We start from the raw sequence: 10,051 nt of genomic DNA, 5'->3' as shown, positions 1-10,051 counted from the left end.
GAGCGTTCATGAGGCAAATTATAATGCACCAAAAGAAGGACGCAAGGAGTGGAACCCTAAGAATAAGGGACATGATGGACGTGTAGGTCCATATAACCGCCCTAACAAGGAAGGAAACAACCAATTTGGAGATGATACACGTGGTGGCAATGCCACACGTGGGAGAGATGGCCGTGGCGTCACCGGCCATGGTGGTGGTGCCATGGGCGGTAGTGGTGGCGTCAACCCCCCTAGGGGACGTCCACAACGCGCACCTAAATTAAAGGAAGGAAACCACAATGACGTGTGTCATCGATATGGATCAAGTGAGCATTGGTTCAAGTAATGCAAAGCAAGCAATCAACTGGTTGCACGCAACAGGGAGTATAAGGACCTGAGGGAGCAAGAAGTATACCTTGCAGAAGAAGAAGAATATGGTGAAGATGTCAATCTCACCATAGAGAACTGCAAACCTAAAGATGGAGTGCACAAGGATGCTGCAGACTTTGATTAGATTAGCCCTTTCTTATTTTCCAAAGTATTATGTAATGGAAAATATGCCTTAATTTTTATTTTTGGATTAGACTTTGGTTAAGAAACTTTGATGTAGTCATTGGCTATTAAAGTATCGTTTTATTATTGAATGTCTTGGACATATTTTAATTCCGAACTTTATTATTTTTCAGTATATTTCCTGGAGAGCTTGAATGCCTCGTAGATAGTGGCACCACACATACTACATTGCGACATAGGCAATTATTTCTATGGATGATGCCTAGTCGATCTTCAATGACTACGATGGCAGGACCATCACAATTGATTCATGATCGAGGACCAGCTCAATTTATGTTACCAAATGGCACAAGTATTAATGTCACTGAAGCTCTATATGCTCCTAGGGCCGGAAGAACCATACTGAGTTTCAAAGATATAAGAGACAATGCTTTTCATGTAGAAACACATTATGAGAATGGACAAGAGTTCCTTTGCATAACCTCTAATGACTACAGACATAAACGAGTATTTGAGAAACTTATGTGTCTCTCTAGCGGGTTATATGAAACCACTATTCGAATTATTGAATCCAACCATGTCATGAGAGATGACTTATGGGATTCTGACACATATAGGCTTTGGCATGACCGTTCGGGACACCCAGGTCGTGATATGATGATCCGTATACTAAGGACTTCACACGAACATCTATTTTTCAAAACGAAAAGAAGTTAAACCCGAAATTCGGTCCAAGGAAGGGCACTAGAGCCACATGGCGCCATTCCTATGCAAAACCGGCCGTCATTGGCCAAAGCCACGTACCCCTACTACCTAACGTTGGCTTTGACGCCAACACTGCCTCCTTGACCCAATTTTCCGCTTCAAAAGCTTATCTTTCCTTTTGCAAAGCCTGCTCTTTAGCAAAGTTAGGATCTAAACCATCCTATGCAAAGGACACTAAAGAAAATATCCCATTCTTGCAAAGAATCCAAGGTGATATTTGTGGACCTATTCAACCATCATGCGGACCATTTAGATATTTTATGGTATTTGTTGATGCATCGACACGCTGGTCACATGTCATGCTCTTGTCCATAAGAAATGCTGCATTTGCTAAACTCCTAGCACAAATCATTAAATTATGGGCTCACCACCCTGATCATCCTATTAAGTCAATACGTATGGACAATGCTGGGGAGTTTACATCAAAAACTTTTGATGATTATTGCATGTCCATTGGGATTAAGGTTGAACATCATGTTCTTCATGTTTACACCCAAAATGGCCTCGCAGAAGCTGCCATTAAAAGACTTTAAATGGTTGCTAAAGCATTGGTTATGCTTACCAATCTCCCTGTTTCTGCCTGGGGCTATGCAATATTGCATGCAGCTGTGCTTATTCGTCTGAGGCCCACTGTCACTCAACCCTTTTTTGAGTCCCAGATAGTTACTGGATATGAGCCTGATGTCTCACACTTATGCATATTTGGGTGTGCAGTTTATGTGCCAATTGCGCCGCCACAGCGCACCAAAATGGGATCTCAGAGACGATTAGGCATTTATGTTGGATATGACTCTCCAACGATCATCTGCTATTTAGAACCCTTGACAGGCGATCTCTTTACCGCTAGATTTGCCGATTGTCACTTTGATGAGACAGTCTTCCCATTGTTAGGGGGAGATAAGAACACTAATGTTCAAAAGGAACGACAAGAATTGTCGTGGTCTGTCCCCACTTTGTCTCATCTTGATCCCCGAACCGCACAATCTGAAATTGAAGTGCGGAGAATACTCGATCTTCATAACGTAGCAGATTCTATGCCTGATGCGTTTTCTGATATAGCTAAAGTGACGAGATCACATATACCTACTGCAAACGAGCCTGCAAGGATTGATATCCCCAAAAGTGGAGGATATGATGCCATACCAAGGGGAGATAGGCATGGCGCCGCCGTCCCTAGTGGAGATGGCACTGTGGCTAAGGCCAGTCTCCTTGCAAGAAAATGAGGGACGCCCAAAGGTTCGATGGATTCTCGCCCAAGAAAGAAAGCGAGTTTGGCACAAAAAGATCCATTAATCATCGATATAGATAATCCGTCTCATGATGATATTCCGGATTATGGTTATATCCAAGAGACATCAGTAGGGGACGCCCCGATGACAGAACCAATTCCAGAGAATGGAGAGATCTCCATAAACTATAGTAGTGTACATGAGACATTAAAGAGAAACTCTATTATCCTTGATGATGCATTTGCATATTCTATTGCTCAAGGAATCATAGAACATGATGATATCGAACCTCGCTCTGTTGAAGAATGTCAATGAAGAGCGGATTAGCCTAAATGGAAAGATGCAATCCAGGCTGAATTGGATTCACTAACAAAGAGATAGGTATTTGGGCCTATAACGCTGACACCCCAAAGTATAAAGCATGTTGTCCATAAATGAGTCTTTGTTAGAAAGTGTAATGAGAAAAATGAGGTTGTTAGGTATAAAGCCCGCCTTGTGGAGCAAGGTTTCTCACAACGCCCTAGGATTGATTACGAGGAGACATATTCTCCCGTAATGGACGTTATAACGTTCCGCTACCTTGTCAGTTTGGTAGTTTCTGAAAAACTTGACATGCAGCTTATGGATGTGGTTACAGCATATCTCTATGGGGATCTAGATCCCCATATATATATATATATGAATCTAGATCCCCATAGAGATATGTTGTAACCACATCCATAAGCTGCATGTCAAGTTTTTCAGAAACTACCAAACTGACAAGGTAGCGGAACGTTATAACGTCCATATATGAAGGTTCCAGATGGACTTCAATTACCCAAATCAAGTGGCTCTAAACCACAGAGCTCGTTTTCTATAAGATTGAAACACTCACTATATGGATTGAAACAATCCAGACGGATGTGGTATAACTGTCTAAGTGATTACTTGATTGGGAAGAGATGTGTAGACAATGAAATATGCCCATGCGTGTTTATTAAAAAGAAAAGTTCCAGATTTGCAATCGTAGCAGTTTATGTCGATGACATGAATCTGATTAGAACTCTAGATGAGTTAAGAGAAACTGCTAAGTACTTGAAATCTGAATTTGAGATGAAAGATTTTGGGAAGACACAGTTTTGTCTCATATTAGAAATCGAGCATGGGATTATGATCCATCAGTCAGCGTACACTCAGAAATTACTAAGGCGCTTTAATGAAGATAAAGCAAAGCCTGTGAGTACTCCCATGATTGGCCAAAGTCTTGAGCTCGGAAAAGATCCGTTTCGTCCAAAGGATGAGGACGAAGAGTTGTTAGAGACAGAAGTGCCCTACCTAAGTGCAATAGGTGCATTATTGTACTTAGTTCAATGCACAAGACCAGATATCTCATTCACAGTGAACTTGTTACCACGACATAGTTCTGTGCCAACACGCCGCCATTGGATTGGTGTAAAGACAATCTTTCAAAACTTAAAAGGTATGATTGATATGGGCTTATTTTATCCCTACAGAGAGAAAAGAAATGATGGAAGTTTGGGATCGGACCCCATAAGGCAAAACGCCAATTTCCGTAACGTAGCCATCGACGCCACTACCCAGAGTGGCCTGCGTCCTACTCCTCCTCCCCTCCATCAAAATGATAGCAACGTCATAATGGGTTTTGCTGATGCAGGGTATCTCTCTGACCCTCACAAAGGTCACTCCCAAACGGGTTTTTTTTCATTACCATGGGAAGCATTGCGATATCTTGGAGGTCTACAAAACAGACCCTTGTTGCTACTTCCTCGAATCATGCTGAGATTATTGCTCTACATGAAGCCGTGCATGAATGCATATGGCTAAAGTCTGTAATTAGACCCATTCGAGGAACTTGTGGTTTAAAGTCTACCACAGATGAACCTACATGAATTTATGAAGATAATGCAGCATGTATTGAGCAAATGAAATTAGGTTTCATCAAGGGCGACAACACCAAGCATATATCGCCTAAGAATTTTTACAATCAACAACAACAATCAATTCTAAAGATTGAAGTAAATCAAATCCGATCAGAGGATAATCTAGCGGACTTATTTACTAAGTCGTTACCTAAATCGACATTCGAGAAACATGTGAAGAGCATCAGATTGAGAAAGTTATCCGAACTCCTATGATTGTAGCAGTCTGGGGGAGATGTTGACATCAAGGGGAGGCATGATGTCTACATCTTCGATCTCGAAGAGTGAAGGACGTGTTGTGCTCTTTTTGTCCTTCGACCAGGGTTATTTTTGTTCCACTAGGTTTTTGTTACCTGGCAAGGTTTTTAGTAAGGCAACGATCAAAGCGTCATCACCAAGTTTAAGCGGCACAAGGGGGAGTGTTTAAGGATGTTGTATTCTAATGTGCCTCTTCAAACTAGGGTTTTGTTCTAGAGTTGTAATAGGAGAAGATTCTAGGTTCCCTAATTGTATTCAGATTCTATTACTTTGTATGTACTATGTAAATCCCTATATTAAGGGCTCCTATTATCAATAATAGAACACAATATTTTCTCCCGAATCATATTTTCCTACAACAGAATCAATGTGATGATACAGAATGAATATGTTAAATGTTGACAACTATACCAAGCTAATTTTGGTCTACTTTCTAACAGTATTGAAGTTTTAGTCACTATTGCAAACATACACACTTTAAGATTACTTGGAGTTTACACGGTGTAACGCTCAAGTGGCGGTACTTCTTGATGAGTATCTGTTACATATGTGCTAAGAAAATCCTTGTATACAAAAGCTCTGTAGAGTGGAGGACTGAAGACCTTAACTAGTAGTGCTTTTGCAGGTTCAATTTGGCAATTGTTGGATGGATTGATGTAGCTGGCGACTGTCATCCTTGAAGCCTTTTTGTTTGCCACAACTCTGTGCTCGGCACTGCATAGCTTCCCATTGCTGATAATCTGCACTCATGGATTCCAAATTTCATGAAAAAATTTTCTAGTAGTAGTACTAAAAAAAGAACTGATAATTAGATAGCCACTACCCTTGAATAAATGATTTTATTTTTTCATTAAATCTTTGTGAAAGATTCGATTCTGATTTTGGTCTTTTAATTAAGTAAATTTTACTTGATCTATATGCAGGTACATTAGTGTACCTATAACCATTCCTACATACAACTGGACCCAACCCCCCCCCCCCCCCCCCCCCCCCCAAAAGTCAATTGTACATAAATATATAGGGACCGTGACCACTTACCCAATTTTAGCTTAAAAATTGCCCACTTACTCCACTAAGAGTTTTTTAACCCCATTTACCCAATCCAATAGTCTTTGACAGTACTGCCCTCATACTCTCTCTCTCTCTCTCTCCTCTGCTTCCCGAGCCCGTTGCCGGAGCCCTGCATACTCGCCACCGGCGCTGGTCCTCCTCACCATCCCAGTCAGCGACGACTCTCCTCCTCCACCGCAGTCCACGGCTCGCCTTGGATCTCAACCTTGACCACCTCCTCTCTCCCAGCGCTCCGACCTCGAAAAGCACCTCTCCAATCTCCAGAAATCCTCCTAGGTTCTCGACATCGTCAAGTCCGACGCCGACCACGTCCTCTCCAACGTCTCCTCCACCTGCAACCTCACCGACCACATCAGCGCCAAGATCCGCGACCTCTCCAATCTCTAGAAATCCTCCCAGGTCCTCGACATCGTCAAGTTCGATGCCGATCACATCCTCTCCAACGTCTCCTCCACCTGCGACCACATTAGAGCCAAGGTCCGCGAGCTTGACCTCGCCCAGTCCCACGTCAACTCCACGCTCCTCCGTTTGGATGCGATTCTGGAGCACGACCTCTCCCAGTCTCGTGGTTCTGAATTTTTTTTTTTTTTTTGTAAATTTGGCAGAAGGCTTATAAGGAAAGAAGAAAGAAGATTGAAAAAAAAAGTTTTATTGAGTAGTTATACATGTCTATTGCGGGACAATAATATGAGTATTGGGGGGGCAATAATATGCATATAAATTGATCATTTGTGCCTGTAGTGTATTCATTTTGGTTTCGGGAGTTTATACAATTCACTGGTGGGCAATAATATGATTATTGGAGGCAATAATATAATTATTAGAGAGCAATAATATGATTACTGGGGAGCAATAATATGATTACTGGGGGCAATAATATGGTTATTGGGTATTATTAGGGGGCAATAAATTCAGACGCCGGAATCCGGTCACCAGTCCAGTAGCCGGATTCCTGATTCTTGTGACCGGACCTAGGATTCCTGTCATCGGTTTCCGGATTTCTGTCACTGGTCTCCGGAGACCGCGGCCGGCCACTGATCACCAGAGCACAGTAAGGTGGAGGATGACTTCTCTCTCTCTAAGTGAGAAAGAAGGAGAGGGCAAAAAAGTCTCAAAAATAAATAAAAAGAATAAAAAAAAGAATTAATTGGGTATTAGGGAAATAATCCCTTAGAGTGTTTTGGATAAATGAGGTTAAAAAACTGTTAGTGGAGCAAGTGAGCAATTTTTAAGCTGAAATTGGGTAAATGATCATTTTCCCAAATATATAATATATTAAGTTACTAACTCTCCCACTTTCCAAACCCACCCATGTGATTGTCATATTTAAACAAATAAAAACAATAATAATAGTTTATAAAGAACTAATAAAATAAGAGAAGAAAATCAATATAGTAATAAATAAGTATTCTTGTATGATTAGGATTCTGACAGCTATCTATATAAGGTGGGGCTTGCAATCCCTCTTTCTACTGTCATCGAAAAAAAATCCCTCTTTCTACTCTATCACCTATTTTTCTCTCTCTAATTTGCAGCAACTGAATTATGAAAGGTGCGATACCCTTTTTCTTCTTTTTTTTTTGTTTTTTTTTTTGCCCTGTATTATATTTTTTTTCCATTTTTTTATGCTTCTGTTCGATTGATTTTATTTGAATACCCATTGTTAATATGCAATTTTTTTTTTGATTTGTAGATGAAAAAGTCATCCACACAGAAGACACTTGATAAATGGTTTACTAAAAGAAAAACACCTGAAAACGCCGAATCTAGTGCTACCTTACCACAGTCTGATGTTGAGACTCAAGAGGCTGAAAATCGTGCTAAATTTCCAAGAACTGAAATCAATGAAATTCAGATTGATTCACTAGAGTGATCCGGGAAAACGTCCGCTAATTTGGGAATATCATCCTAATCTACAAGATGAAGTCCGACGTGCTTATATTAAACTTGGTCCATACCAGCCTTTACTTTCATCATATCCACCAAAAGGAAAGCGCAACAGTAGCTTTCAATCTTCGTGGTTTGCACTATTTTCTTCATGGTTAGAATATTCTCCGACTGAAGATAAAGCTTTTTGTCTCCGTGTTTTCTTTTTAATAAGCCCACGGGCCATTCTGGCCACAAAGTTTTCACTATTAAGGGATTTCAAAGTTGGAAGAAGGTAAGAGATGGAAAGGGTTGTGCTTTTCTGAGTCATATGGGTAAAGATTCTGACTCTTTTCATAAGAATGCTGTAAGGGCCTGTGACGACTTGATGAAGCAACCCCAACATATACAGAATGTTGTTGAAAATTATACTTCAAAACAAATTGCAGACAACCGTCTTCGAGTCAAAACTTCAATTGAAGCAGTTCAATGGCTTGCATTTCAAGGTTGTGCTTTTAGAGGTCATGATGAAAGTGTTGATTCAATCAATCCTGGTAATTTTGTGAAACTCTTAGAATTGTTGGCTTCATATAATGAAAAAGTTGCTGAAGATATATTACAGAATGCTCCAAGAAATGCTTCTTACACGTCGCCAAAGATTCAAAAACAAATGTTACAAGCATTTTCAGTAAGAGTAAAAAAGGCCATTCGGGAAGAAATTGATAATTCAAAATTTTGCATAATTGTTGATGAAGTTCATGATGAGTCAAAGAAAGAGCAAATGGCTATAGTATTGAGATTTGTTGACAAAGATGGTTTTATTCGGGAGCCTTTTTTTGGACTTGTTCATGTATCGGACACCAAGGCATCGACATTGCAAAAGGCAATATATTCAGTCTTATCAAATCACAATTTAGATATCCAAAATATTCGAGGCCAAGGACACGATGGTGCAAGTAATATGGGAGGTGAGTGGAATGGGCTACAAGCTTTGATTTTGAAGGATTGTCCGTATGCTTACTATGTTCATTGTTTAGCACATAGATTGCAATTGGCTTTAGTAGCAGCATCGAGAGAAGTTATTCCTATCCAAAAGTTTTTTACTAAATTGACTTTTATTGTCAATATTCTCGGTGCTTCATGCAAGCGTAACGATGAATTTCAAAGCGCTCAAGTAGAAGAGATTGCATATTTGACTTCAATTGATGAACTTGAGACCGGAAGAGGACTTAACCAAATTGGAACCTTGCAGTGTACTAGAGATACTCGTTGGAGTTCGCACTTCAAATCTATTTCTAGTTTGAGACAAAGATTTAGCCTAACTTGTCAGGTTCTTTTGAACATAATTGAGGAAGGGAAGCGTCCTCAAGCAGGAGATGCAGATTTAGCTTATGAGTCAATGACATTGTATCAATTTGTCTTCATCTTCATGGAAGAAATTATGGAGAATACTAATGAACTTTGTCTAGCTTTGCAAAGTCAATCTCAAGACATTTTGAATGCCATGAGTCTTGTGTCCTCTACTAAAACATTCATTCAAAAGTTGAGAGATGATGGATGGGATACTTTATTTGCTAAGGTAAATTCTTTTTGTGAGGCACGTAACATAGATATCCCAGATATGAATGCTCGTTATGTTGGAAGAGGAGGTCGAGCTCGTCACCAACAAGATGATTGGACAATTCAACATTATTACCAGGTAGATATATTTTATGCTGTCATAGATTCTCAATTGCAAGAATTAAGTAATCGGTTTAATGAGCATGCTGTAGAGCTACTTACTCTTAGTTCAGCTTTGGATCCTATTGAAATAAGCAAGTGTTTTAAGATTGATGCCATATGTCAGTTGGTAGAAAAATTCTATCCACATGACTTTGCAGATCATGAGAAGCTGCAACTCAAGAAACATCTTGAATTTTTTGAGTATGATGTGGTTAAAGATCAAGAGTTCAAAAGTATTTCAACTATTTCTGATTTATCTCAGTGGTTAGTAAGAACTAAAAGATCAACAAGGTATCCGCTTGTTTATAGAGTGATTGTGCTTGTGATTACTCTTCCAGTGTCTACAGCAACTACAGAGTGATCATTTTCTGCTATGCGTATAGTCAAAACAAGGCTTCATAACCGAATGGAGAATGACTTCCTTACAGACTTGTTACTGATGTACATTGAGAAAGAAATTGCAGAAAAATTTACCATCGACTCAATAATAGATTACTTTCGAGACATGCAAGAATGTCGAGTTATGTTTTGATATATGGGTAATTGTATTCTATTCATCCTTTGGGTTGGATTTTTTTCGTAGGAATTGTATTTTATTTTTTCTTGATTGTTGGCTTACCGCTTACAAATTCTATTGAATAAGATTTTTAGATTATTGTTATACTATTGCCTTTTTTTTTTTTTTTACTTCCAACTTACGTTATAGTAATTCTGTTATGTGACCGACAC

General features: G+C 39.6%; 1 protein-coding gene across 1 annotated transcript; it reads left to right on the top strand.

The window, feature by feature from the left end:
- The first annotated feature begins 7,931 nt into the window (after nt 1-7,931).
- On the top strand, nt 7,932-9,683 carry LOC112171532 (zinc finger MYM-type protein 1). The gene has a single exon (XM_024308702.1). The coding sequence runs from the start codon at nt 7,932-7,934 to the stop codon at nt 9,681-9,683; it is 1,752 nt and encodes a 583-aa protein (XP_024164470.1).
- Nucleotides 9,684-10,051: the final 368 nt, after the last annotated feature.

The sequence above is a fragment of the Rosa chinensis genome, chromosome 6 (genome assembly GCF_002994745.2).
Source record: "Rosa chinensis cultivar Old Blush chromosome 6, RchiOBHm-V2, whole genome shotgun sequence".
In the NCBI taxonomy this organism is placed as follows: domain Eukaryota; kingdom Viridiplantae; phylum Streptophyta; class Magnoliopsida; order Rosales; family Rosaceae; genus Rosa; species Rosa chinensis.
The sequence above is the reverse complement of the archived record's forward strand: the minus strand, read 5'-3'. Positions and strand labels throughout refer to the sequence as shown.

What these genes read in the sequence shown, in the direction of transcription:
- LOC112171532 (XM_024308702.1), top strand. Translation starts at nt 7,932, where the DNA reads ATGGGTAAAGATTCTGACTCTTTTCATAAGAATGCTGTAAGGGCCTGT.